Here is a 27,178-nt window from a genome sequence, read left to right as displayed (position 1 = left end):
CCTATCACCCCAAATTAAGGGCAAGAATTATGTCATTTAAGTGATTATGTGCAGTCACTTTATTTCAGCTGAGCATAAATGTCTTTTAACTGTTTTGCTGTCTGGAGTAATGTCTCTTATCTGTTTGCATTTTGCAATCAGTATTTATTTTATTGTCTCTGACACAATGCCAGTATATGAATTCTGCTTGAACCTCTTATATCTACAAGTTACACCGGTTTCCTTTTCTCATCCCATGTACTAGTGGCATCTTTTAATGACGTCTCTGCAAAACACTGACAATATCCAGGCAGCTTTTATTCTCTCACTGACTTTCAATGCACTTTTTTCTCTTAAAAGTTATGGTTCAAGCACCATTTCAGCACTGGCACCATATTAAAAAGTATCTATTAAGCACAAGTATCAGAAAAAAAATAAACCCTAAAGATACCCGACCCTACATTTCAAAGACAAAAATTTTTTTGGCTGACAAGAAAACTGAACAGGGTCTTTAATTCTGATAACCTTTGTCCTTTCTGACCTTGACCTTGTACCTCCAAATTATATTGAGTTATATTGAGTTTATCTTAAAGTCAGCATGGAAACCTTTAAAAAATTTTAAGATGTCTTAAAGCATCACAAAGGTATCGCAATCACAAGAATGGCTCAGATGGACTGACGGACAACCTACTGAATCCAGCACTGTCTATCCATACAAAGCTAACCATGCATGGACAGAATACATCCTGAAAAAGATAAGATGCAACTCTTTGCACACATCGGTCACTAAAATCCACAAACCAGTGGTTTCTCAAATTAAAGTAGCTTATAATTGGATCTATCAGAAAAAATTTGATTGGAAAATATTCTGAACAGCATAAGACAACTCTGAACACAACTTAGAATTGAAGTTGAGTGCAAAATAGAGCACAAGCCACAAGTATTTTGAAATTCTTTGAGTGCTATTTGAGTCTCAGAGTCACGTGATATCTTCCTTTGTGGACACAAGATCTAATTTTCTGACAACCAGACAGATGTACTAAAAAGAGAACTCAAGAAAAGAATCAGCACAGAATGTGCCTTGTGAATGTGGCCAATTCAGGTTCTATTTGAAATCTGAAATATTGATACTTGTACCCTACTAAAGGGTAAAAAGTTAGTGAAGAGATCCCTAATCTCTGTGAAGTGCTTAAGATGGGCCCCACAAGTCAACCATGGAGTCCAACGGGCAGCAAGAAGCCAGCACATCACCAGAGTTGTCAAGTGGAAACTCCCGTTCACTGGTGTTTTGTTCAATGTCATCATTCTCCAGAGGGATGAACAGTGATTTCCAGACTCCCAGAGCTACCCCCCTCCAAGATAGCTGTCACAGCCCACTATGCCAACACGCAGACATTCTTCATCTTACCTACCCTACCACATGGCCATCACAGTCCAAACAGAATTCAACAGAGCCAGGCTTTGTACATGAAAGCTCCGAGAAGTGACAATGCTGATGCTACCTACTCAAACACGACTTATAGCTTCAACCACAAAGAGACAACTATTCCTGGTGCCGACATTATACGAGAGTGCAAAGAGAACACAAGAGACTATGGACTGAGCTTGGCAGGGTTGATGGGGGAAGCAGAGACAGGGTGAGGTGCCCTGACTGGGGGATGAAACTCCTCTGCCTGAATGGGCTGAGGCTCTACCTCCCCCTACTCCCTCATTTTTGTATGTTGCAAATGTGAGCAAAGAAACATGCAAAAAGATCATCTCTAATTGACCATTCCCATGTCTCCTGATGACTCTTCACTTGTGTAGTAAGACCTGTAAGATAAAGAATCTTTGTGCCACAAACAAGCAGCTTTAGTGAAAGTATTAGTGGTAGGAAGTAGTATTGTTACAGTCAGTGTAGCCTGATTTAAAGTTGTTGGCTGATGCAACCCACTCTTGAACTCTAAGTGAAGACTAATCATTTAGATCCAAAAACAAGTTAAACAAAGAAAGAAGGTTAAAAACAAGTGAAAACAGCCATTTACAAAAATGAAACGTGAGTTGGATGCACGTGCACTATTGTAAAATCTCAGTTCATTTCCATTTCATTGAATCCTCCATATCCATCAATGTATTGTCTACAGTGGTGGCTGGACACGTGAAGATGCAAACCTGCCAGCACATGCGTCAAATGTTCCTATTTTCCCCTCATTTACAACAGTCGGCTCACAAGGACCAGCAACAGACAAAGAGGCACACTTGCAGCGAGTCGAGGGGGGTGGGGTTTTTATATATTTTCTTGTATTCATGTCACTACACAGCTGATGGCACAAATCACCTGTGAAGCTGCTGCAGACTCACAATCTAAATCTGGGTCATTTATATTCAAGTCTTTGTGTGCGACTGACATGTCACGACTGTCTGTCTGCTTATTTAGATGGATGGGCGCTCACGTCTTTCTCCTCCACATTTATGCCCAGAGAGCAGACAGCAAAATGTGGGCTTCTGGGTGGAGCACCATGCATGACCACTGACCTACATATTGGCACACTCAGGATGCTCTACCGTTGCCATAGTGCCAAGAGTAGCAGATGTAGAAAAAAGGATGGAGGCTAGTGAGTGAAAGTTCCCATTTTTGACTACACTGTGGATCTAAGTCAGACTGAATGTTGAGCCTCAGCTGTCAGACAGATTCTTGTGTTTTTGCTCAAAAAAGGCAGGAAAGTCCCTCTGCGATTTAACAGAGCTGTAAAATATCTCGACTTCTCTGACAGCTCCTACAAGATGCCTGCTGGGGTTTTGTCCTATATATCGCCGCGTTCGCACAAAGCTGCTTCTGCCGCTGCTGCTCCTCACACTAAAGACAGAACTTCCCATCAAATATTCAACAGTTCACATGAGGGGGAACACTCAAGATTGCCTGCATGATGAGTATCGCCGGTTCATCCGAGAAGAAAGTAGGTTGAGGCCCAAACTCACCCCTCACATGCTTAAATAGCTACATGTGTCACACAGAAACACAGGAACAAAAAGGCAGGATCACACAGAGCCGACACTGAGCTGTAGCTGCCTGATACTGCGTCATTTTCAGCAGAATGTCACTCTTTGATACTGTGTGTTCCCGCCATGAACAGCAGCACAAAGGGAGTAATTGTTCTTGTCTGAGCACCACCAACAGTCCACCAAGGAGCCTGCTGCTGCTGAACTCAAACAGGAAAAGTCATAAAGAGAATAAACACAACACAAATCCATCATCCTCACCAAGCCTGGACATGACATGAGCTTTCTCAGCAATGAATGGATTCAGTTTTGTTTAAGTGTGACAAATGCAAATCTGGAAACAAACGGCAGCTTTCAAACGAGACAGAGAAGTTGTTAAGACTCTTTTGACGCCTCAAGATAACTGTCCAAGGCCAAGATGAGTGTAAGTGAGGACTGCAAGATAGAGTCAGCCAGTGTAAACAAAAGCATGCACAGAGGCAAAATGTTACAAAAGCACAAAGCACAATGGCTCGCCTTGTGTGGCTATTCAAATTAATTTAGACAGAGAAAAAGGGATTCCATTGATTAAGCCATCCAGGACTCTACTGATCAATACACAAATGGCATTAAAGATATTGTTTTACATGTTGAAACAAAGCCACAAATCTGTATTTTGAGGAATCTCAAAGGCTTTTAAAGGGATATAGTAGGGTGATGAAGATGCATTTAAAGGCTGTTTAAAAAAGATTAAATTAATACTTCAAAAAGCACTGTCATGTTTAGAGGTGCAACAACCCTCTGTCAACAATGTTTCCCCGTCTTTCAATTTGGTTAACTTTGGGCCATTATTAGGAAAACTTAGTGTAACTTTTTCCCACAGTCTTCTGAATTCATGCCCCAATTCTGTTTTAATTTTACAAGGATTATTTCAATAAGTCCAATCCATCAATGATTAAATGAAAAACGAGTGCAGTTTCAACAAGAAAGTGAAGAATCATAATGGGAATTTCATACAGCATGCCCTAAAATCTGTGTTGTTTGTCTGGTCATCAGGAAACCCCCCAAAATATTCAATTCAATGTCACACATGACAAGCAGATATTCAAATGATCATTTTCACAAAGCTTAACCATGAAGCATGGGTAAGTTTTGGGTTTAAAAAATGACAAAAAATAATCAATAAAGTTAATTATTGATTATTCTTTCTTATTCACCAATAACTACAGCTCTATTGTGAGCTTGTGGGTTTGTTTGTTTTTACATTACAGCTATTGTAACCTTTGATACAACTCCTATCAAGGAACAATCTTGTATAATTGAAGGAACTTTGCTATATTGTAATGTAGTTTTATTCTGATATCATTTCTGTGGACCTAAAGAAGTTCGAAGAAATCCATCAATGATCCTTTTTATAACATCACAGTGTGCCCGTTAACGAAATGACAATATATTGTTCATAAATCCTAAAAGGGGTTGATCATTGAAGAGATACCAGCTTACAATTAAACGCCCTACGAGTCTGAATAAGAGTGATTTTGTTTTTCTTTAGTATTTCCACTCCTACTCACAAAGGAAATGTCTAAATTTAGAAACACTGGGTGATTCAGACTCCAGTCTGCAGTCTATTGTATTCCTCCTACCAGAGCAACGTTGTACTGAAATAACAGGCAGTATTTTGGCACATTAGCTGATAACAGACAGGCCTAACTAAACGAAGCTCGGACAATGTAAAATGACTGCTCACCGTTACACCACTGAAACGGGTGCATCAATGCACCAGAGGGAGTCCTTGCCGGAGGGGTCGGACCGTGTTTACCAACAAGCCTCAGCTTCTTCCGCGCGAGCAGATGGATGATATTGACCGTTAGCTAGCAAAGAGTGCAAGCGGCGTTTAAGGTTAGCAAGACAATAGCACCTATATTAACAAAAACGCGGACAAAAAATGATGTAAAAAAGCGTTTTTCGAGAGTTGAGGTACGGTTTTGTCACATTATTTTGGTCCTTTTTTCTACACAGTCAAAAAAAGCGGACATAATGATGTGGTTTCCTCTTCTTCTGAGGCTGTCTAGGACTATTATTATTGATAGACGTTATAACACTGACCAAGCAGCAGCATCTGTTTGAGTGAAGGAGAAAACTAGAGCACTGGCTCAATGTTCCTTACCCCGCCCCGGCAGACATGAATGACGCGCAGTCGAGCCAATCAGCTGGCAGAACTGGTCAGCGTGTGTGTTGTGACGGTCTGCTTGTTTCCTAGTATTATATCCAATTTACTCATGCATGTATGTTTCATAGACGAGGCAATTCAAGGCAAAAATCAGTGCAAAGTTTTTAAAAACAATCAATTCCAGTTTATTCCCAACAGACCTGATTTACAAATACACATAAACATTCAAACTAGTTACAAACGGGAGCCTAAACATCACAACTGTAGTCTAGACATTAAGGAAGTTTTCCACTGAATCTCATTTTTTTCTCAGTGGTTGAGCGATTGGCTGACTCCACTGATGAAGCCCATGAGATGCATTGAAAGGCTGTTAAGAGTGTGTTATGTCAAAACTAGGGGTCAACCGATATTGTTTTTTCAGGCCTGATATCCATACCAATTATTAGTAGCTCATGAGATCAATAACTGATATTGGGAACCAATAGAAATTTATTTAGATATACAAAATGTACTTAATGTGTCAAAAGTACAATTTCATGATTAAAAAAAAGAAGGAAAATTAACAATTTAGCCCAATCTGTATCAGCATGAGAAACGGCACAGAGCAAAACAGTAGAAACAGGAAAACAGGTGGTGGTGCCATACACTCACTATGTCAGTGGCACCCAGGATTAAGTTTTGATTGGCTGGTATTCATGTGGCATCTAGCCAATCAGATTGTGTTTTATACAGGACATTTGGTGAGACTTTGGAGAGTTAAAATACAGCCAGAGAGAAAGACAGAATTTGCAGTGGAACCAATGTAGCACACTTTTTGATTAACTTTATTGATTATCTGTAAAATAAAATGACGATACCAATTATCAGCCAAATGCCTATTATCAGCTTTAATAATCGGTCCATCCCTAGTGAATACTGTACTTCTTCTAGTGAATACTGTACGTCTAAAGTATCAAATTTCTTTTTAAGAGTCAACTTTAGGTCCCAACTATTTCAGGTCCTGTTAAACTTCAGCGGTGCAACTCTTAACCAAATAACAAGAAAATAAATCCAATCTCAAAATGAACTATCCAAAGTACTTTTCATACCTTATTCAATCAGACTTTTAACAACCTTTCAGCTCTCTTACTGTAATTTGACTATCATTCACACTACTGGACACAAAACTCTGTCGGGGGATTGATGAAGAAATCTTAATCATTTCAGAAGGTGTTCCCCTCACAATGACAATGATCAATAATTTATTTATTTATTATTGAGGACAGTGCACATTAATAAACACTGACATGTAAATGCGCCAGATTGTAGCCATAGGCTAATTTCCTAGCCTATGGCAGATTGATGGACTTTGTGATGAAAATTTTTGGTCAGTAATAGTTTATCCCAAGAGTATTTATCCCTACTTTCTTCCCATTGAAAAAGCCCATCTCATGGAGTAGCTTATAAAAGAAGAAAATTAACATTTAAGACTCCATGGCAACCCTGCCTGCTGATGAACAGCATGCAGTTGAAAAGCATCACAAAGATCAGCCATAGACCCATGTGATGAGGTACATACTGTAGGTCAAACAATTAACCTCCCCCAAGGTAAGGAGAAGTCGAAACTTTTCAGGAACAAATACAGTGACTGTGGCCCTTACTATACTTAAAAGTAGGCATGATGCTTGGCAGATGATAACTAACACACCCTACACTGCCTTTCAATAACAGAATCCATCCAGATGTTTTACAGTAAAGAGTAAATTTATTTTTAAAAATCTGAGTTTATTTATTGAAAAAGCACCTAATAAAAAAACTCCAATAACAGTATTAAAACTCTTTAAGTTGTTCAAACATCATGCTGTGCTACAGGTAAAATGATGGTGGAATCTATGTGAAATCAAATACTGAGTAGTGACTTGCTCAGAAGAAGTAGATCTGTTCATATCCTGTGAAGTTTGCAGCATAAACAGGCGTGTAGTTATAAATCAGAGCAGAGGCCTCTTCCTCAGGATTGTCGAACTGATGTAAACTTCTCCTTCCTATAAACAGAGCGGAAGTGAGATTCATGTGATTACATGTGGATGGAAAAGAATAGAGTAGAAAAGATGAGTAATCTCTAACAGGGGAAATGTGGAGAACAGGCTATGAAAATCATATTTGTCTTTTTAAGAACATTTCTGGATTAATTGATTCTGAGATTTATCATATAACAATTGTGAATATGTTTTTCACTTTTATGCATATTAATCTCTATCTTTTGTTCAACAGGCAAAAACTTAACAGTTTTGTACACGATGATGAGTTAAATAGTCAGCTGCTCATTGACACAATAATCATGTATTTTGAGTTAATAACAGGGAAAAATCTCTCATATATACTTTTGAATACCAGAAAGTCTGATAAACGCATTACATTGATGCAACAAGTGTATAAAAGAAAACATACTGTTCCATAATTCACCAATTTTCAACACTGACCACAAATATCAATGTCTCCTGGGTGTGGTTTTTATAAGCCACTTGTTGGCAATGTAAACAAAGTCTATGACTCAATAGACTATTATGACTCAAGTATGTCTGACGCAAGGTTATTATAGTAAACTAAAACTAACTAAATAACTAAAACTAAAATGTAAAAATAATTTTAGTTAACTAAGACTAAATAAAAACTAAGCTTTACAAATGAAACAAAAACTTACTAAAACTGTATTGTGTGTTTACAAAATTAAAGTGAAATACAGTTAGGGACAAAATCTCCTTAGTTTTAGTCTTTGCCACTAGCTTACTGACAGACATGAACACCAAAGCCTAGAGAGAATAAAATTACCTGATTTGATTTAAGACAATGTAGCAAAGTGGTTATTTTAGGTCTTGAGTTGCATACAAACATTAAAATTGAATGGTTAGAGTGCAAAGTTAAGAGCCCTTTTGGGTCTCAACCTTGGCAGGTATCCCACTTTGCCGAAAAAAACTAAAACTAACACTTACACATAGAAACTAAACTAAAACGAAGCATTTTTGCAAAATAAAAACTGAACTAAACTAAAAAAGAGCAGTAAAAACTAATTAAAACTAAACTGAAATTCAAAACAAAAGGTAAAAAATAAATAGAAATTAAAACTAATGACAAATCAAAAAATATTGTAACCTTGGTCTTATGTCTCACCTTCTTCTACGAAGAACTCAGCCAGCCGAGCCGATAACTGAACAGCATGAGAGGAATGGGGGAAGTTTAGCTTGTTGTCCCACTGGAAACGATTCACCTCTGGGTGCCACTGGACTCCATAGAAGGGATATCTTTTAGCTATAACAGAGATAAAACAATGACCACTTTATCACTGTTAAATCAAAGCAGTGGTGAGGACTGTCAAATATATATAAAAACAATCATACTACCTTCCAGTGTGGAGATAAAGTGAGCTCCATTTGCAGCAACATTTGTCGACAACACAGAGAAGAAACTCTGCAGCTTCTCATTTTCCTGGAAAGTCTGAAACAACATTTTCCACATTTATTGGCAATCATGTTTTTATTATTAACCCAGTGTCAGATATGTACCAGAGTGCATTTAATATCCTATACTTTCCTGCCATAACAAGAAACTTTTGGTTGTTTTGAGGATCTCATGATCATCTAGTAAACTGAGGGTGGGCAATGGCAGCATGTACATCATGACTACTGTTTCATTTTTTTGATAGCTGCAAAATTATTCAGCTTCATGAAAGCAAACATTTTATACCGAGATAATGAAATTACTTAATTCATCATAATGGAAAATCAGCGTAATTGTCCAAGATAATCAGATAAATAGGATAATGGGTACATAAATCATACAGATGAATGTCTATTTCCCACTGCGGGCTTCTGTGCTTTAAGGTCCTGTTGAGTTAAATGTTTTACTCTTTATTCTTTAACTTGTCAAAATAGAATTATTACTGTCTCTGGCTTTATTTCTCAGCCATATTATGACACCACTGCAGAGGAGGAAATCAGAAGTACAGCCCAGTGATTCCCTTGTATCTACAAAAAAAACCCAGAAATCTTTGGTAGCAGTTTAAACATCACTCAAATACTGCCATCTACTGTGTAACCTTAGGAATACAGTAATCCTGTTCCAAAAATGTTTTGTCTTGATTGATTTAAGATTTAAGCAACAGACTAAACGTCATTTACAATCATTCCTTTATCAGTGCATGACTTTGGAGAACATGCAACACATAATTTTAAGAACAGACTGTTTTCAGTGCTTTCATGGCTGAGTTTAAGGATTATTATAAAGTAATTATTACTGTTTTTTTTTTTAAACGATAGATCAGTCTTTATCAAAGTAAGTATTTGCAAGTTGGTAATTCTGTAAATCTCAAAAGTTTTATGGCCTTTTTTGCTCTTTGAGATGCCCCTGCACAGGTCTTTTATCTTTTTTAGACCCTTATGAGAACAAGGAGAAAGCTTTGAAATAACAATTCAGATTCAGTTCTCACTTAACTTAATGATTTTCCATTTTTTGTTTTGTTTGATTCTTTTGTTATTGTATTTTGTCATTGCTGAGTGAAGTAGTTACTTATAATAAATCCTCTATGAAACATTTTTCAGTCCTTGTTGTTATTGTTTGATTTACCTGTACTGTAATGCCAAAGTGGTGAAAGTTTCCTGTTAGAGGCTCCTGTGTTACGGCCTTCATGAGCTCTTTGGAAAGACCCGAAAACATCCTGCTGGTGTAAGCCTCTGCAAGGAGATATATAAACACGAACTTCCCTCAAATATTCACATTTTTATAAAACAATCGACCTATGACAAGATGGAGACTGTGAAACTATTTACTGTAGCAGATGTTTACTGATAGCTTGCTTCTACTGACCTCCAGTGGTTCAGTTCAGTACATTCATGATAAATTAGTCCACAACATCTATTTAGGACATATCCAAATAGCGCTGTAATATTACTTGAAAAATATAACTGAGACATGATGCATGAACAGTAATGCAGTCATATATAACCTGCAGTAAGGTTGAGAGGCATAGCCATGTTTTCAGCTGCGGTGTCCGTCAGCAGGTTTTTACCCGCCACCAACACAGTGAGGAGCTGCATTCCCATACAGGTACCCCAGATAGGGAAGAAATCCCCTCTGTCGTTGGCCTGAAACATGCAGAGAGATTTATTCAAACACTGCTCATTTATCTGTTTACCTTAAAACAACATTTAACTTATTCATTAGGTTAGAGGCTGATAGGATGGATTATTTCTTATCAGATAATAACTCAGCTTTTCTGATTCTGATCAATCATTTATAGATGATAAGGATCAGAAAGGCTTTATTAATTACAAGGATATTTGGTTGCTGCAGTTGCTCTTAAACATATTACAAACATAGAATAGCAATAGAAATATATGAATAATTCAGAGCTGTAAAGCTTAATCAAATTAATCACAGTTAATTAAATCCAAAATCAGCACACTATGTGTTTTTAATCACATGCTTTATTGTCCCTCAATACACTTTGGTTAAGGCAGTGATGTAAAAATAAGTCCACCACTGCTCCTTAATGTCTCATTTTACTTTAAGAAACCCCCAGTGGACAGGTTAAATGTCATCTGAACAGTTTTAATTATATCTTATTTAATTTTCAGTCCATAACAAGTTCCTTTTCCCGGTTTAAGTTCATGTTGTAATCTTCAATATAACTCAAAAAGCAGGTTTGTATCCAAAAAAAAGAAGTCAATTACCCTTTGTTTAAGACAGCAAAATCCAAAATGACACAAAAACAGTTTAAAATACAAAATAGTGGAATTTTAAAATTCTTTAAAAAGGGTGCAACTAATTGAGATTAACTAGAGAAATTCTGAAATAAATTGAAAGTAAAGATTTTAAACATTTGACAGCCCTATAATAAGGAATATATAGAAACATAAATTAAATAAGTATACAAATTTAGAAGAAATATTCAAATATAGAATCGAACAAGTTTTTTTTAAGGTTTATTTTTGGGCATTTTTGTGCCTTTATTTGATAGAGGAGGATAGTGGATAGAATCAGAAACAGGGACAAGAGCGGAGGAGAGACATGCAGTGAAGGGCCTCAGGCCGGATTTGAACCATTGCCGTCTGTGTACATGGGGTATGCCTTAACCACTCGGCCATCTGCGCCCATCGAACAAGTTTAATATGAAATAATCATGTAAATAAAAATGTATAATGTGTTAATTTCTTGAGATCTCCTGAAATCAACCTATATTTTCTTATAATCAAGGATATCAAGTAAAGTAAAACGTGGACTTTTGTATTGATACACTTTCTTGTTAAATTAAATGTTTTTGTTCCCTCTAAGGTCCAAAGCTGAACATTTTTCATGAGTAAATGTGAGAGGTCGAATTTTAGAAAAATGGGTCATGATTTCTCCTTCAGGACGTGGTAGTGGGCTTTGAGACTGGACCAGTTGAGAAGCATTGCTATAAAACATCGTCAGCTTATTAATGTTTTTTTCTGTTTGATTGGGCAGCAAAATTAAGATGGCAAATCACAATCATTGACCTCTTTCTGCTAGTAAAAACCTTATTTTTGATTTCTAGAGCTGTAGTTATAAAACAAAGTCATGCAAAATTGAAAAATTCAAAAGCACAACTAAAAATGTGAAGAAAATGTTCAGGTTTGGGGGAGTCAAAAGTCAAGAAAACTTTCAAGGCTAAATAAATCCCTATAAAAAGTAAAGTCATGGATAAACTGGAAGTTAAAGAGAGGTTTTGTAATAGATAAAAATCAAATCTATTATACAAACCTTCAGTGCGAGTTTATAAAAAATCTTTGCCACTCTAGCGTAGTCAGATGTCTCCAAATCTGCAGCTCCGCCGATGAAAAGCAAGCTGAGAGGATAAACAAAGTAAGAGTGGTAACACAGAGAGAGAAATCCAAGCACTGACAGGAAACAGCATTTGTGGATTAAAAACATCAATGAAAATACAGCAATTTATACAGCAGCTCACCCATTTATCTTACTGAAGATGTTTTCATATTCAGCAGTAGTCAGAGTCAGTCTGTACAAAACACAAAACACTTTTGTGTTAGATTATTTTACAATCCCTACACAGCAGTGATTTTTAAAAATCACAAAAGGAGAACCACAAAGGAAAACCCAACTTCTCTTTTCTTTCTCAAGCCAAACACAACATGTAACATTTCATAAGATCAAAGTGAAACTACTTTACATGCTGCAAAAAGTCAGAAACACAGTTAAACATGTTGCATTCACTGTTTTCTATTTACTATTATTCTATCCTACTTCTATCCTATTCTATCCTTTGTCCGTAATTTCATAATTATGTTCATTCTTTGAAACACATAAAAAAAAAGTATGGATACAAAAACCAAGGATACATGGACGGAAAAATGTAATTAAAATATAATCAGTTAAATCACATATGTTTAAACAACTTAAATATTCACTTTGTTAATGTCATTTTAGACGATAAAGAGACCTTGTGTTTGATTATTGTTTAATTTGAGAAAATTTTAATATTCTAATGGGGGTTCAGGGTAAGAGTTGAGAAAAGGGCTATCCCAAAAGCGGAACTTTTTGCAGTTCCTCCTCATATGTTAGATTTATTTTTAATCTTAAATGACATGCTGCTGCACCATAAATGGTGCAACATGCACAAGTTCTTAACACAATCATTAGTGGGAGGAGAAGCACAGAAGCAGTACTTTTTGAACAAGATGAGGGCCTTTGTTTTGTTTATTTTCTATCTTTATTTTGTTGGTTTACTTTTAATTTAAAATACCGGCATTTGTTGTTTAAAAGAGGAACACATTTTTTAAGGGATGCACTGACAATGAGGTTACATTTTAGTACTCATAAATAACAGAGAACAAAATTGATATTATTAATCAAACCATTGCAACTCAAAAAATTATTTTGAATTCGTTTTATTTTTATCAGATGTTTCTCAGTCTTTCTCTTGACAATTTAGCAGAAGGAGTTGCAAAGACTTTTCACCCACAATCAAGTGGAAAACCGTCCACAAGTCAACCATAGTCTAGCCAACAATAGTCGACTGTCAAACAAAGTAATCTAGCCAGCCATAGTCTAGCTAACCATAGTAGACTGTTAAACATAATCATGCTAACCATAGTAGACTGTTAAACATAGTCGTGCTAACCATTGTAGACTGTTAAACATAATCGTGCTAACCATAGTAGACAGTTAAACATAGTCGTGCTAACCATAGTAGACTGTTAAACATAGTCGTGCTAACCATAGTAGACTGTTAAACATAGTCGTGCTAACCATAGTAGACTGTTAAACATAATCGTGCTAACCATAGTAGAATGTTAAACATAGTCGTGCTAACCATAGTAGACTGTTAAACATAGTCGTGCTAACCATAGTAGACTGTTAAACATAGTCGTGCTAACCATAGTAGACTGTTAAACATAGTCGTGCTAACCATAGTAGACTGTTAAACATAATCGTGCTAACCATAGTAGAATGTTAAACATAGTCGTGCTAACCATAGTAGACTGTTAAACATAGTCGTGCTAACCATAGTAGACTGTTAAACATAATCGTGCTAACCATAGTAGACTGTTAAACATAGTCGTGCTAACCATAGTAGACTGTTAAACATAGTCGTGCTAACCATAGTAGACTGTTAAACATAATCGTGCTAACCATAGTAGACTGTTAAACATAGTCGAGCTAACCATAGTAGACTGTTAAACATAGTCGTGCTAACCATAGTAGACTGTTAAACATAGTCGTGCTAACCATAGTAGACTGTTAAACATAGTCGAGCTAACCATAGGAGACTGTTAAACATAGTCGAGCTAACCATAGGAGACTGTTAAACATAGTCGAGCTAACCATAGGAGACTGTTAAACATAGTCGAGCTAACCATAGTAGACTGTTAAACATAGTCGAGCTAACCATAGTAGACTGTTAAACATAATCGTGCTAACCATAGTAGACTGTTAAACATAGTCGTGCTAACCATAGTAGACTGTTAAACATAATCGTGCTAACCATAGTAGACTGTTAAACATAGTCGTGCTAACCATAGTAGACTGTTAAACATAGTCGTGCTAACCATAGTAGACTGTTAAACATAGTCGTGCTAACCATAGTAGACTGTTAAACATAGTCGTGCTAACCATAGTAGACTGTTAAACATAATCGTGCTAACCATAGTAGACTGTTAAACATAGTCGAGCTAACCATAGTAGACTGTTAAACATAGTCGTGCTAACCATAGTAGACTGTTAAACATAGTCGTGCTAACCATAGTAGACTGTTAAACATAGTCGAGCTAACCATAGGAGACTGTTAAACATAGTCGAGCTAACCATAGATAACTAGTCAACCATAATCAACTAATCAAACACAGTCGACCGGTCAAACATAGTCAACTGGTCAAACAAAGTCGACTAACAGACCATAGCTGACTGGTCAAACGTAATTGACTGGTCAACCATAGTCTACTGGTCAACCATCTACTGGTCAACAATAGTGGACTACGGTGCTTTGTGATGACCCTTTTTGCTTGAAGTCAACAAGTCGCTCATCATGTCATTAGGCATTTATAACATGGACACCAAGAAGACTGCAGGTGAGTCGCATGTGCCACTGCAGAAAACCGGTGGCAGTGTATAAACCATATTATGAAAATAAAGTACATATTATAACAAAAATATTAATACATTTCATTTATAAGCGCCTCCTAAGTACTCATATTATATACCTAAACTGTTACTGTTTACACTTGCTCAGAAATTAAGTTTGTAAGCTGCCTTTTGTTAGCAGTCCATTTATTATTATTAGCAAATATTTATTTTGTTGGTTGTTGCAAACTGTTCCCTTTTCCTGAAGATTCACGCATGGTGTCATCAATGACTAATCACAGTCAACTCGACTTTTGTCACATGACTGTAGACTTATAAAATTTCTCAAGTCAAGTAATTTAGCAGTGCATGATTTGCAGTCTGCTCTATGTATGTCATTAAAATCTCACCAAACTGCACACATTACTCCACCTTTACCAGCTCAAACACGGAAGTGAAGATGCTGTAAAATGATAACGGGTAAAGTATCAGGTGAGCAGCCTTGTTATCAGCACTGATACTGATGTCAGTATTGTTTGGGGGAAATCTCTAATGCTGAATTTTTGGACCTTTGGCTGAAAGGGTCAACAGATTTGTAGGACACTTTCATAAGCTCTTTACAGAATACAAATTGACAGCATTTTACAGAAGCACCAGATTCATCAATAACGATAATAATTGTTGACTCTATGAACTGTACATTGTAACTGCCAGTGTTGACTGCCCTCTTATTGATATTTATTTTTTTGTCACAGGATTGTCACAATGTTCAATGTAGAGGCTGCCATACAGTATGATGTATTTCCAGATAATGCTCTCGTTTGTCTCAGTTTAGTACCGTTTTTTGTATTATTATTGCTCTGATGTAGATACAGGTGTAATAGAGGTTGCATACCCATATTATGACACACAGGTATTCATAAATATCATACATTCATATTTTATGTTTTTTGTTTGTGTCAGATGTTACTGTATGTGTTTTCTTAATAATTATTTTATCATTTATCATTATTTTTACCTTATAAATTGTGCCAAATTAAACTAGACAAATAATAAAGTATGAAAATGCTTCAGTCATAGATCTCATCTTAGTTACTGATATGGTCTTTAACTGCATGAGGAGAGTCAACCCACCTGATGGGCATCACTCTGCTGCCTGCAGACTCGGTGTACTTCACATAAGATGCAGGAATGTAGGTCCTCCCGAATGGTTTCATGACTTCATCCGAAACCAGCTGAGTCAAAACCCCTAAGGAATGAAAACACAACAACTGAGAGTACGCACTGGAGCAAGAAACCTTCTCTAGCTCTGTTCTTAATGAAAAATACACTTTGTAAGCCAGTAGTCTACATTGTCACTCACCAATCACAGGTCTGTCATTCACCGCCTCCTGTTTGACTTTAGTCGGCATAGCTCTGCTGCAACAGAAGCAGCAGGCAAAAAACAAAATGGTATATAAAGAAAAGTCTATGTTCAGCATGTTTAAGCGTGGGTATTTAATATCAGTAGTAAAGAAAGGCTTTATATGGTATTAAAAGGATGTGAGAGGCAGTCTGTCAGTGAAGGAAACAGCAGCATGCTTATATATGTCAACCTTAGAGGAGGGTGTAGTCAGAGAGGGAAGTGAGGAATGTCCAGATTCACATGTGTTGATTCCTTTACTGAGCATGCCGGTCAAGCAAGTTGAGTGCTGAGGTTAACAGAAATATTTTGCTGACAGCTTGGACTTTTTGTTAAAATTTTTATCATTGACTGTGATGGGAAACAATGCCGGATTAGAGGAGGGTGTCACAATGGTGTTAAGTACACACTGACATTAAGACAACAGCTTACTCTGCAGTCAAACAGGTCTGAGTATGGAAATGGAGCATGCAATCTATTTATAGCATTTGTAGCAGAGTGCACTGATTGAGAGAAAAAGAGACAAACCTTAAAGGACTCCAGCTCTGCTGCTATCAGGACCGACTTAACAATAAGACCACAACTGTGTTCGCCACAGACAGGGCCTGCTCTGCTTCCCCTGCTCTTTCTCTAAGCTCTCCCTTCAGATGTTTCTCTGTCTCTCTATCTGCTAGTTTTCACCTAGCTGTTCTTTTTCATGTGCTATGTTGGCACAAGGAATAGTTGTTTTGTTTGGGAGGTAGCATCAGCTTGTCACTTCCTGGAGATTGCATGTATTGAGCCTGGGTCTGTTGCAGGTGCTAGACAAATTATGATAAAGCATGTTTGCCTTTTGGCATGGTGGGCAGTGAGGGCTAGCATGGAGGGGGGTGGCTCTGAGACACCTAAGCTCACTGTTTAGCCCTCCGGTGGTGTCATGGGACTAACCAAACAAAACACCAGTGATGGGAGGTATGCACTTTACAATCCTGCTGAAGTCCTGCCTTTTTGCTGCCCATCATTCTGCACGGTTGACTTGCGGGACCCATCTTAAGGGCTTAACTTGGGATTTCTGCACTAAGCGCTTATCTGTTTAGAAGGGTAGAAGTATCTTGTGTTTATTTGTGCTTTGTGCTGCAGTGTTTCCAACCTTTTTTTACTAAGCCCCCCCAGGACCCACTTTGAAAAAAATCAAACATAAATTTTAATTTTCATTGACAAAAACCCAACATGATAGGCCCGCTTTCTTGATAGACTCTTGTTAAAACATACATGTATAAACTATCCATTATTAAGATGATGTAACAGGGCCACTATAGCAAATAAAAGAGGATCTGTTCATTTCCAAGAAAAAACAGATATTTTCAAATTTAAAAAGTTATACATTTAAGAGGAAAAAAAATGTTTTACTGCAAAAGTTCTAAGTTTATATGACTCAAAACTTAGAAATTTTGAGATTATAAAGTTAAACATAGCAGGTTATGTGACAGAAAATCATACCAGATGAGGTTGTTTTCCTTAAACTAGTCCTGAAGTTGAGATTCTGATCAAATGAGGAATGATCAATAAAAATATCCTTTCAGACTTTTATCACAGAATCAACACATTACTATCTGGAATTAAAAGGGAGATTTCTGTAAACTGGGGTTATCAAACCACTGCTTTCAGCTTGGGTTCTCATGACCTTTCAATCATAATCTCAAACTTTAAGACTAATTAAAATCAGATTTTTTTTCTCATAAATTTACAACTTTCTTAACTCAGAAATTCTGAGCTTGGTGTCTTGTAAATATACAACTCTACAATAATGATAAGTATGTGTTTATTATGCATCATAATTAATCATGGCTGGCAGCTGGATTTCTGTAAAAACAGATCAAATGTCAAGTCCTCCCTGATTAAAAAAAAAAAAAAAAGCTTCAAAATCAATGTTTTCTTGGGTTGGTTGGTCTAATAGCTTAAGTATTTAATAACAGAAGATACCCTAAAAAAACAACATCTTTTCCCCTCATCACTTATTCCTATTTAAATCATATTCTGGGGGGTCTGATGTGGTCCTCGGGCTGCCAGTTGAGGAACACTGCTCTACAGGATAATAAGCTAGATCAGCTATCAAGATCAGTCACTTCACATTGAGATCCAGATGCTTTACACCAGCTGTACTGTATAACATGTGTAAAGAGTATGTGCATGTTATTTTATATCAGTCTATACTGTTTTATTCTCTCTATCCATAACATTGTTGTCTTATTAAGCCTGTACGTATTGTTTTTTACTCTCTTAATACTAGTCATGTATCCAAATCACTGGCACTTTTTCTGATCATGTGTCTATACAGTTTCTGTTTTCTGTGTCTATTTTGCTTTGTGTTGCTGGAAGAAATGCTAACAGTTGCATGTCTTGCAAAATGATGAACACTTGAATCTTTTCCTATCGTGTTTCACAATATCCTTAAATCCTATTGATGTAATAATTGCTAAAGAAATTGCACTTCTGATACTATAGGAAGGATTTCTTCACAGATTGAGTAACATTAGGAAAAGATTGTTGTAAAAAAAATTGGGCATATTTCCCCGGACAAAAAAAGGAAGTTAAAAGGAAGTGAGGGAAGACAAAATTTTCTCAAGGAATTTGAAGATTTTAGAGGGATATGTGATTGATGCATCCATGTCCACTAACAGTGTCTTTGAGACTCTGTTGATGGGCAGCTTTGAAGATGAGAGTCAGGATTAGGGTTTATATGACACCAGAATTTTAAACTGACAGTATCGTTTTTGGTACCATTGCAACAAAATCAGAAGTTCTAGAAACTCACAATGAACATTTTCTCTTTATTTAGCAGAAACATGCAAGGAAGGTATTTCACAAGGTCTCAGTTGCACAAATGTGGCACTGCGGCAATGTTTCAGCACTGAAACACATTTTGCTGATCTATTTTTGAAATTTAGAAAGAATGCTCCCTCCCTCTTTAATTCTCATGTGGCAGCTTTGGTTTGCATCGTTCGAAAACACGTTTCAAAGTATCAAAGTATATCAAATTTGCCTGCTTTAGTTGGTATTACTCTCCTGAAGAGGAAACAGACAAAAACACAGAGAGATACAAATAATTACTTAATTGGGAACCCCCGCTCAATTGCTAACTAACACAAACAGCCTAATATCTTACAACCATGGCATGGTCAATGTCATTTCATCACCTTTTTTCCCCCATTCAGATGCTTTGCATCTTGACCATGTCTACATGCCTGAATGCACTGGCTGCCACCATGTGATTGGCTGACAGATATCTGTGTTAATGAGCAGCTGAACAGGTGTACCTAATGAAGTGATCAGAGAAACACAGATGGGTGAAGGAAAATAGAACACATCTGATTGGATTTCATGTTAATAGCATGCTGAACAGAAGTAAAACTTACATATTTTTATTAACCAATCAAAATATTCTTTGAGGACCTCAACGGGATGAAGAGTAGGATTTTTAAAAACTTTCTGTAGGAATATGTGTACTAAAGAAACATTTGGCAGTGAAACCATAACTGATCAAAATGTGAAACAAAAAATAAAGTTCACTCAGGTCACTCCATGCATATCCATTTTTTAATAAAATATCCTAAGGTGAGTGAGAGAGTCTAATCTTTGGTAACAATGCACACATTAGTATTTTGTTATTCAAAGTTACATCACAGCTTAATGTTATATGTACATTTGTGTTAGCTAAAAGATTTTGTTAAAATCAGAGCTACATATTTTTAAAACTTCATCTATTTCAGTTCCTAACTCTTAAATACTGTCCATTACTTAAAAAAAAAATACATGAGGTTAGTGTTTCTACATTTTCTGTCCAGACTCCAGCTGGACTATTTCAAATGCTACAGCATCCATTATGTCTTCTACAGTTCTTTGGGTTTCTGTCAGTAATATTTACTGTTAAAATTTGTTTACATGAATTAGTGAAGTCACAAAACACCTAAGTAACACTTGGTTTGGTCCTTTCTGTCAAACTTAAGTCCCAGAAATTAACTTTCCTGATACACATGTGAGCAGCAGAGTCCATCCTCAGAGGGTGCCGCTGCAGCTCATTCAGTTCTTCTCTGCAAAATCAACAATAAAAAAATCAAAAGTTCATATTGGAATTTTTCTTTTAAATTGTATAAAGGCAACAGACAATCTAGGCTAACTAACTAAACAGTCTCTCTAAAAAAGGTAAGTCCTACTTTCATATTCGAAATGTCCACAACCTACAAAAGAGATTACTTTTCATGTGACTGTCACATTATTTGTTGCCTATCTGACTTCACATGGGCGGTTAGTAAGACACTTGCATTACACATTATAGGGGTAAAAAGTAACAGGCTAGGAAGTTTGTGACACCTCTTTTAAATGCTTTTCCCTCACTGTGTCATGACATAGCATTTAAAAAAAACAGTGATGAACTATTTAGTATGTTAACCCCCTTTGGGTGCTGATTGAATCAAAATGACTCTTTTTTAAAGATTTCTTTCTGGGCTTTTATGCCTTTATTAGAGGGACAGGACAGTGGAGCAGCAAGACAGACTTTCATAACATCAAAGATGTGCCATTAAAATAACGGGGAAAGAAAAACCAGCCTTTTGTATTTATTTTTATTTCCTGCATTATAGTATTTGTGTTTAAGAACAGCATGAAAAATAATAAATATGATTACTTTGTAAATATTTGGTTGAAAAATCACAAATATCTTTTTAAACATACTACTAATAACTAAGTAATAAACTGGCAACTTAAATGCATGCATACTTTGATTACATTTTTTTCAGACTTTATTAAACATAGCTTCAATATAGCCCATGCTTCTTTACATTTAAAGAGAGGGGCCCTGATGTTCATCACCAAGTTTGCAATGGACTCAGGATAAGTCCCAGAGCAATGTCTGCAGATATGCTGACTCATAAAAATTGTATAATTTGCTGTTGAGAAGTCCACACCGAACCCTAACACACTTGATTTCACAATGGGATAACACTAAACTCTCATGCACTTACCGGGAATGTGCCTCAAAGTCCATGAGTCCATGAGTGTGGACTTGGCCATTCAGCCAAAGTTAACTTCAGCAGGTCTATGAACCTGTGCTCAGGGCAAACAAACCCTCACCATGCACATTGGTGCATTTTGTATTCACAAGTTTTGTATAAGTCATATGTCAACAGAGAGTCAATTAAGATATCCGCCTCACTTTTAAATGATGACTTGTGTGGATTTCCAGGTCTTACAGCACTAAGCAAACACTTACAGGCTTTTCAACCATTGAAGATTAAGTATATCATAGCCGATTCACACATTTATTTTTTCGCAGATCAGTGTGCACATCTATAGGTCAGTGAGAACCTAATAGCCTTACAGCTTCCATGTGTCTCATTGTCTTCTGTCATTTTCTTTCTGTTTTTTGAATATTCTAAAATACTTTATTTGTGAATGTGCTAAGGGAGTGCACTATTGTCTCAAAATCCACGTTTAAAAAAAAAACTTACCCATCAGCCTTTTTATTTCCTGATAAACATCTTTACACACAGCAGCCAGTAGCTCTTCCTTTGGCTTCAGCCCATCCAGAAACACTGAGAACCACAAAAAAACATAGTTTTTTATTTTAATATGTATGACTAGCACAGCATCTACAGTTTTTCTCATGGCACTGTGTAGCCTCATTGTTTAAAGGTTTAACACCTAACTGTTTTAACTAAGATCCACTCACACCCAACGTATAGCGACTATTTATTACACGACACCTTTGGCTAGACGCTTACCTATCCCCGTCACCATGCCCTCCATCTCACGACGGTTCTTTAGGTACATTGGCCACACGTGCCCATCAAAGTATCCAGGAGGATCGGGAGGCCTGTACACCCTTGAGCTGTTGTACAAAGACAGAGGTCAACACAGGAGGAAGCCATTGAGACAGTAATAAATGCTATAACATATATAATTAACAATAGGAAAAACTGGAGAAATACATGGATAAACAGACATCTGTCACCTTCGCCTCTTCTTGCAGATTTCATAAGGTATCTCCATGAAGTATCTTTTGTCAAATAGCTCATTCAGAGGCCTAGAAACAGAGCAGACAAATGCATTTATTATGTAAATAAATGTAATAAACTTATAGTATCAAAACTTCAACAATTAAAGCTGAAATGCAATCTGGGAATTCATCCTGTTCTGTTGAACTATCTGCACAAAGATATTTCAGAATCAGTCTTTCATACATGCTGGTGATCTTCCTGTTGGATAAGGAGGCAAGCACTAACACCACTTATCCCAGGTGCAAATGATACAATTAAAAGACATCAGGGGCTGCCCATATCTGTGGGCAGCCTGACCCCATCAACTCAACCATCCATCTGTTACCTTATCCTGTTCAGGGTTGCAAAGGAGTTGGAGCCAATCCCAGCTGTTGTTTGGTGAAAGGAAGGGCATTGACTGGTCGCCAGCCACTCAGGGTATTTAGGTTCACCAATTAGTCTAACGAGTGTGTCTTTGGACTGTGTACGGAGGAAGGAAGAGTACCCAGAGAGAGACCAAATGTGAACTCAGAGACATGCCTTGTCCAATGGAGATTTGAACAGGGAACCTTCTTTCTGCAACAGTGCCACCCAGCTGCACCACCATGCCGCCCACACCTACTCAGATGTGGTGAAATTTCCTGAATAATACCTGCTGTGTTCAAATATCATCTCTCGACTTGATGCAGAAAATTTTACCATGGGCAGTCAGAAGAAGTCAGTAATAAAATCCAGCTGCACACATTCACACCTGCAGCTCATCCTGAAATATCAGCAAAACTTTCAAGAGATTTGTCTTTAAAACAATGATAATCATGAGTTGTGAAGTACGGTGATCTACAGATGCGTTTCAGTCAGAAAACTCATGTTTTGTTATGTTCAAAACTTTTATTACTGCAGAAAATGTTATGTTTGGAGTCTTGGCTCGAGCTTCCTCATTCCTTAAGATTTATTTCACATGTTAAAATACAGAAACTACCAATTGGTAGCATGTTATGTGAGGTGACTGGATAATAATGTCTGTAAAGTGTGAAATCATCACAGCTCAAGTTGTCTGCCTGAACCAGCTTGCAAGCTGCAACTTCACTGAAAAGTTTACCTGTGGTTGAAAATGAGGAAGCCCTCCACAATCAGCACAAACACCTCCTCTTCCTCCGACGGTGTTGTTTGTTCAGGTATCAGACCGCACTGCCTCAAGAATGACTCAGGATCTCGTCTCCACGAGTCAACATCGGTCATCATGGTGTCCATGTGAAGAGCATCGAGCACTTTCATGAAACGTAGTGAGAAGTATTTTTGTTACTAGAACAGTTAATTTACTGAGTATTAATTAACAATTGACTATTAAATATGATTATGATTAGAACTTTTACATGATGTGATGGTTCCAGCTTTTCAAATTCCAGTTTTCTGCTTCCTTCTTATATCAATTTGAACATTTTTCAGTCTGTAAATTGAACAAAGTTAGCATTTTATTTGACAAAAAGTGATCTAGTCTACTTAGATGCATATCGATATCTGGCTACAGAATATTTAGTTAGGACAAAGAGAGGGTCTTCATTTTTTTAGCATTTTGCAAAAAGCTTTTTTAAAGCAGGTCTGCTGCTTTTAAGGAGAATATCCAACTGTGCAAACACATAAAAAGAGTTTTAATCATAACCTATGCAATGCAATCCTTTATTATTTCACCTATAGGAAGTGCTCTTACTGTCATATTGCTTAAAGCCATGGCTGTCCATTGGTACCACAGAGTCATCCTGGTAAAAATAAAAATAAAAATAAAACAAAACAAAAAAAAATAATTAGAGGAAGAAGAGAATCTACTATGAATACTTCAAGCTCAAAAGTTTGGAAACTTTGTAAATGCAGGTCTAAGGATCTACCTTGAAATAGGAGTCTTGCGCTATAATGCAGCTGTTGGGTATCTGCTGGTGTAGACTCTTGGAAAGAGTAGATTTTCCACCGTTGGTCATCCTAAAGGAAAAACATTTCATCTCGCTTTAAAAGCTGCACAACTACATTTATGTTAATTCCCGTTATTTCTCGCCTATTTCAATAGAGTAGGATAAAAAAAAAGTTCTCAACTGAGAAAACTTCAGTATGTAGGCAGGCTGCCAAAAGGCTGTGATAATGTAGCAGCTTCTAATGCCCTTCATTTTGCCGACCTCTGGTGGCCAAACTTTTTAGTGCACTCCTGGGTGCTTTTGCTGACCTTATCTTGAACACGAATAAAAACTGTTCCTAATTTAAAGAAAAAATAAAGTATTAAATCCTCATGTGATGATAGCTTTGTATGACTATTTCCTGTGGTGATTGATTCATACATTAAAAATTACGTCTCTTAGATTATAACTCTGGTTGCCGATGGTCCTACTTACCTTTTTAGGTCGTATAGTGGCGTTAGAATAAATTTCAGTTAACCGGTTAAAAACTCCTCAAATGAGCTCTCAATAAATAAAGGCCGCCGTAATGTTTTCATTGTTTTACACTGTTATGTTGTCTTCATTGTCTTCACTCTGTGACATCACCGTTGTGTATGTGGTTAAGGGTGCAAACCAGCTAACAGACGACCAAACCCCACCACACCAAACAGTCGATGCAGGGTGTGGTCAACACTTTTACAGCTGAGGATGTGAAATGCCACTCTCAAAGGGATACCTTATCTCGACACATGACGCCATAATAACAAAGACGGCAAAGGGAAGTCAAGTTGAAGAAAGTTTATTGGGTATCAATATGCCAGCACTTCATTTCCAATTAAGTCTCACAATTACTCAAATGCTCATCGTTTTACTTAGACAAACTACGAATACAAAGTTAACCGTTCAAATTGAATGCATTTTGCTTATTTTTGCCCTAGCTAACACTTTATTGTATTTCCTGTACTTTATTTTATTTTGAAAATTCTTTTCAAGTGTGCCCAAGTGTTTTGATAGTGTCCGAGTAGAGCAGTGTCCTTTTTTTCCTTTTCTCTGACTCTCAAAAGTCTAATAATGAGTCATGAGTTGATCTACAAAATAACAGTATTATCAGTATTTGCTGGCACATGGTTGTCACATGTTGTATTGATTTTATAGCTTCCCCGCTCCAGCATGCAGCTCCCATCTTTTATGCAGTGTTCGTATTTCTCTCTAACACGTTAAAAGAAAAAAAGAATGGACTGAAACGGACTTGTCCTGTTGAAAAAAAATGCTAAAAGTTTGCACGAAAACTGCTGTCTGAGCTCCAACCGACTGGCAAAGTGATCCAGGGAAAACAATAAAAGGAATTCTTTGCACGGTTGTTATCACAGCAGTAAAAAGCTTATACCCCAGTCTACTTACCCACCAACTCCTACAACCAGAGTCTTCATGTCGACTTGTTGTGGCAACTCGCTGAAAAGAAGTGAGAAGTCAAACGGCTGCAGACAGCTAAGCTCGCAGCGTCAGGCTAAAAGTAAACTGTTACACAGGCATGCTGCTGGCGAGAGCTACAACTCACCACATTTTTTCACTCTTTAACGTTGGTGATTCGCTGATGCAGCTGCTACGTCATCAGCGACCTGCTCATTGATAAAAAGAAAAAAACATTGGGCTACTCTGTGGATTCATCAGTTTTACAACCGTCTAATTCCTTCAAAATAAAACAGAAAAAGGTATTGATATTAAATTATGGAATTTAAAATGATAAATAGAGGAAGATTGATCTCGAGTTTGACAAATGGGGCTTTAAGCAAAGTAAAGTACGAAGCACACTCCCAAAAAAAAAAAAAAAAAAAAGCCGGAACGTTGCGTAAAATTTGATTGAAACAAAGCATACTGATTTGCAAATGCAGCTCAAATGCAAGATATTTAATGACGAAACTCATTTAATGTATTCTTTGTTATGTGAAATAAAAACACATTCTGAATTTGATGCCTGCAAAATGTTGTTAAAAAGTTGTTTGTTTACCACTACATCACTTTTTCTTCTAATAATGCTCTGTCAGCATCTGGGGACTGGAGAAACTAAATACCAAAGTACTGAAAACTGACTTGTTCCTCATTATTTCTTAATACATGTAACTTGCTCATTAGCACATATTTTCAATTTTTTTTTACAATATTTTGGGCCTCGTGATGTGCCGTACATTTTCAATAGAGCCAGGTCTTGACTGCATGCAGGCCAGTCCAGTACCTGCACTCTTACTGTGAAGCCAGGAGGTTGCAACTCAACCATAATGTGGCTTGGCAATGTCTTGCTGGAATAAGCAGGGGTGTCCCTGAAAAAAGATGCCTATGAATTGAGGCAAGTTACCAAATCATGGGCTCTAATTTTAATTTCTAATTCACCACCAAACATCACAGATGCTGGCTTTTGAACTTTGCATTATCTCCGCCAAGGAGGTTATGTGATCAGGTGGGTTTGTTCATTTGTTAGCAGCATAACTCAAAAAGTTGTGGATGGATTTTGATGAAATTTTAAGGAAATGTCAGAAGTGGCATAAGGAAGAACTGATTCGATTTTGGGACTGATCCAGATCACCATCTGGATTCAGGAATTTTTTTAAGGATTCTGTACAATTGGGAGATAGGGCTAATGGCAGAGGTCTGCGCTGTTACCACTTTACACCAGGAGATGGTGGACATGAGTAACTTCAATCCCAGCAGCATTTTGGGTGTGTTACTATTCAAAGTTTTGGAGTTTATAGAGTTTGAAAGACGCACACCCGATCGAGAAGACGAGTCAGAGCATAACAGAGAGACAGACAGCAAATTGTAGCGAGAATATTCACAATGCTGGGAGAAACAGAGGAATATTCACCCTCTGCCATGACTTCCAGTCGTCCAGTGAGACCATGGGTGAGACTGTCAGTGCATCTGTTGGCACCAGCAGGCAATGCTTCCACCATTGCCATCCACCTATACTGAAGCCAAAGCTTTACCTCAGTGTGTGTTCACCCCACTGGGGAGAGAGTAATCGGCAAATTCTGTGGTGGGGAGTCCATGAGGCCAGATCCAGGAATTTTTTAAAGAGTTCTTCACTACTGGGAGATATGGCTAATTATGGAGGTTTGTGCTTTCTGAGTGTTCTAGTTAGAGATGCACTGATTGTAAAACTAAGTCT

The 27,178-nt window shown here is 37.1% G+C and overlaps 3 protein-coding genes across 4 annotated transcripts in view; all 3 read right to left on the bottom strand.

The window, feature by feature from the left end:
• rnf122 (ring finger protein 122) overlaps positions 1 to 5,048 on the bottom strand; it is a 36,070-nt gene extending 31,022 nt beyond the window's left edge. For both annotated transcript variants that reach the window (XM_041788473.1, XM_041788474.1), the window contains exon 1: positions 4,685 to 5,048. In XM_041788473.1, the coding sequence (XP_041644407.1) occupies positions 4,685 to 4,709 (25 nt within the window). In that variant the 5' untranslated portion in view covers positions 4,710 to 5,048. The remainder of the gene's footprint in view (positions 1 to 4,684) is intronic.
• Positions 5,049 to 5,357: 309 nt separating this feature from the next.
• Positions 5,358 to 16,316, bottom strand: LOC121510147 (gamma-glutamyl hydrolase). Its single transcript, XM_041788080.1, has 9 exons — positions 16,041 to 16,316; positions 15,812 to 15,926; positions 12,066 to 12,116; positions 11,861 to 11,945; positions 10,086 to 10,224; positions 9,707 to 9,813; positions 8,485 to 8,578; positions 8,255 to 8,392; positions 5,358 to 7,128 (listed from the first exon to the last, which is right to left on the bottom strand). Exons 1-9 carry the CDS (start codon positions 16,156 to 16,158, stop codon positions 7,010 to 7,012), a joined length of 966 nt encoding a protein of 321 aa, XP_041644014.1. The 5' UTR covers positions 16,159 to 16,316; the 3' UTR covers positions 5,358 to 7,009.
• Positions 16,317 to 18,869: 2,553 nt separating this feature from the next.
• On the bottom strand, positions 18,870 to 25,557 carry nmrk1 (nicotinamide riboside kinase 1). Its single transcript, XM_041787820.1, has 8 exons — positions 25,417 to 25,557; positions 23,977 to 24,067; positions 23,802 to 23,850; positions 23,193 to 23,361; positions 22,069 to 22,140; positions 21,839 to 21,945; positions 21,566 to 21,649; positions 18,870 to 20,149 (listed from the first exon to the last, which is right to left on the bottom strand). Exons 1-8 carry the CDS (start codon positions 25,443 to 25,445, stop codon positions 20,139 to 20,141), a joined length of 612 nt encoding a protein of 203 aa, XP_041643754.1. The 5' UTR covers positions 25,446 to 25,557; the 3' UTR covers positions 18,870 to 20,138.
• Positions 25,558 to 27,178: the final 1,621 nt, after the last annotated feature.

Source organism: Cheilinus undulatus, linkage group 5 (assembly GCF_018320785.1).
Source record: "Cheilinus undulatus linkage group 5, ASM1832078v1, whole genome shotgun sequence".
In the NCBI taxonomy this organism is placed as follows: Eukaryota; Metazoa; Chordata; class Actinopteri; order Labriformes; family Labridae; genus Cheilinus; species Cheilinus undulatus.
The sequence above is the reverse complement of the archived record's forward strand: the minus strand, read 5'-3'. Positions and strand labels throughout refer to the sequence as shown.

Excerpts from the sequence above, each read along its gene's own strand:
- nmrk1 (XM_041787820.1), bottom strand. The coding sequence starts at position 25,445 with ATGAAGACTCTGGTTGTAGGAGTTGGTGG. Across the intron at positions 23,851-23,976 it reads CGCAAGACTCCTATTTCAAG|GATGACTCTGTGGTACCAAT; the intron begins GTAGATCCTTAG and ends TATTTTTACCAG. Across the intron at positions 21,946-22,068 it reads ATCTGCAAGAAGAGGCGAAG|CTCAAGGGTGTACAGGCCTC; the intron begins GTGACAGATGTC and ends TTTGTACAACAG.
- LOC121510147 (XM_041788080.1), bottom strand. The coding sequence starts at position 16,158 with ATGCTGAACATAGACTTTTCTTTATATACCATTTTGTTTTTTGCCTGC. Across the intron at positions 11,946-12,065 it reads ATCTTCAGTAAGATAAATGG|CTTGCTTTTCATCGGCGGAG; the intron begins GTGAGCTGCTGT and ends TTATCCTCTCAG. Across the intron at positions 9,814-10,085 it reads GCCTCTCAACCTTACTGCAG|AGGCTTACACCAGCAGGATG; the intron begins GTTATATATGAC and ends ATCTCCTTGCAG.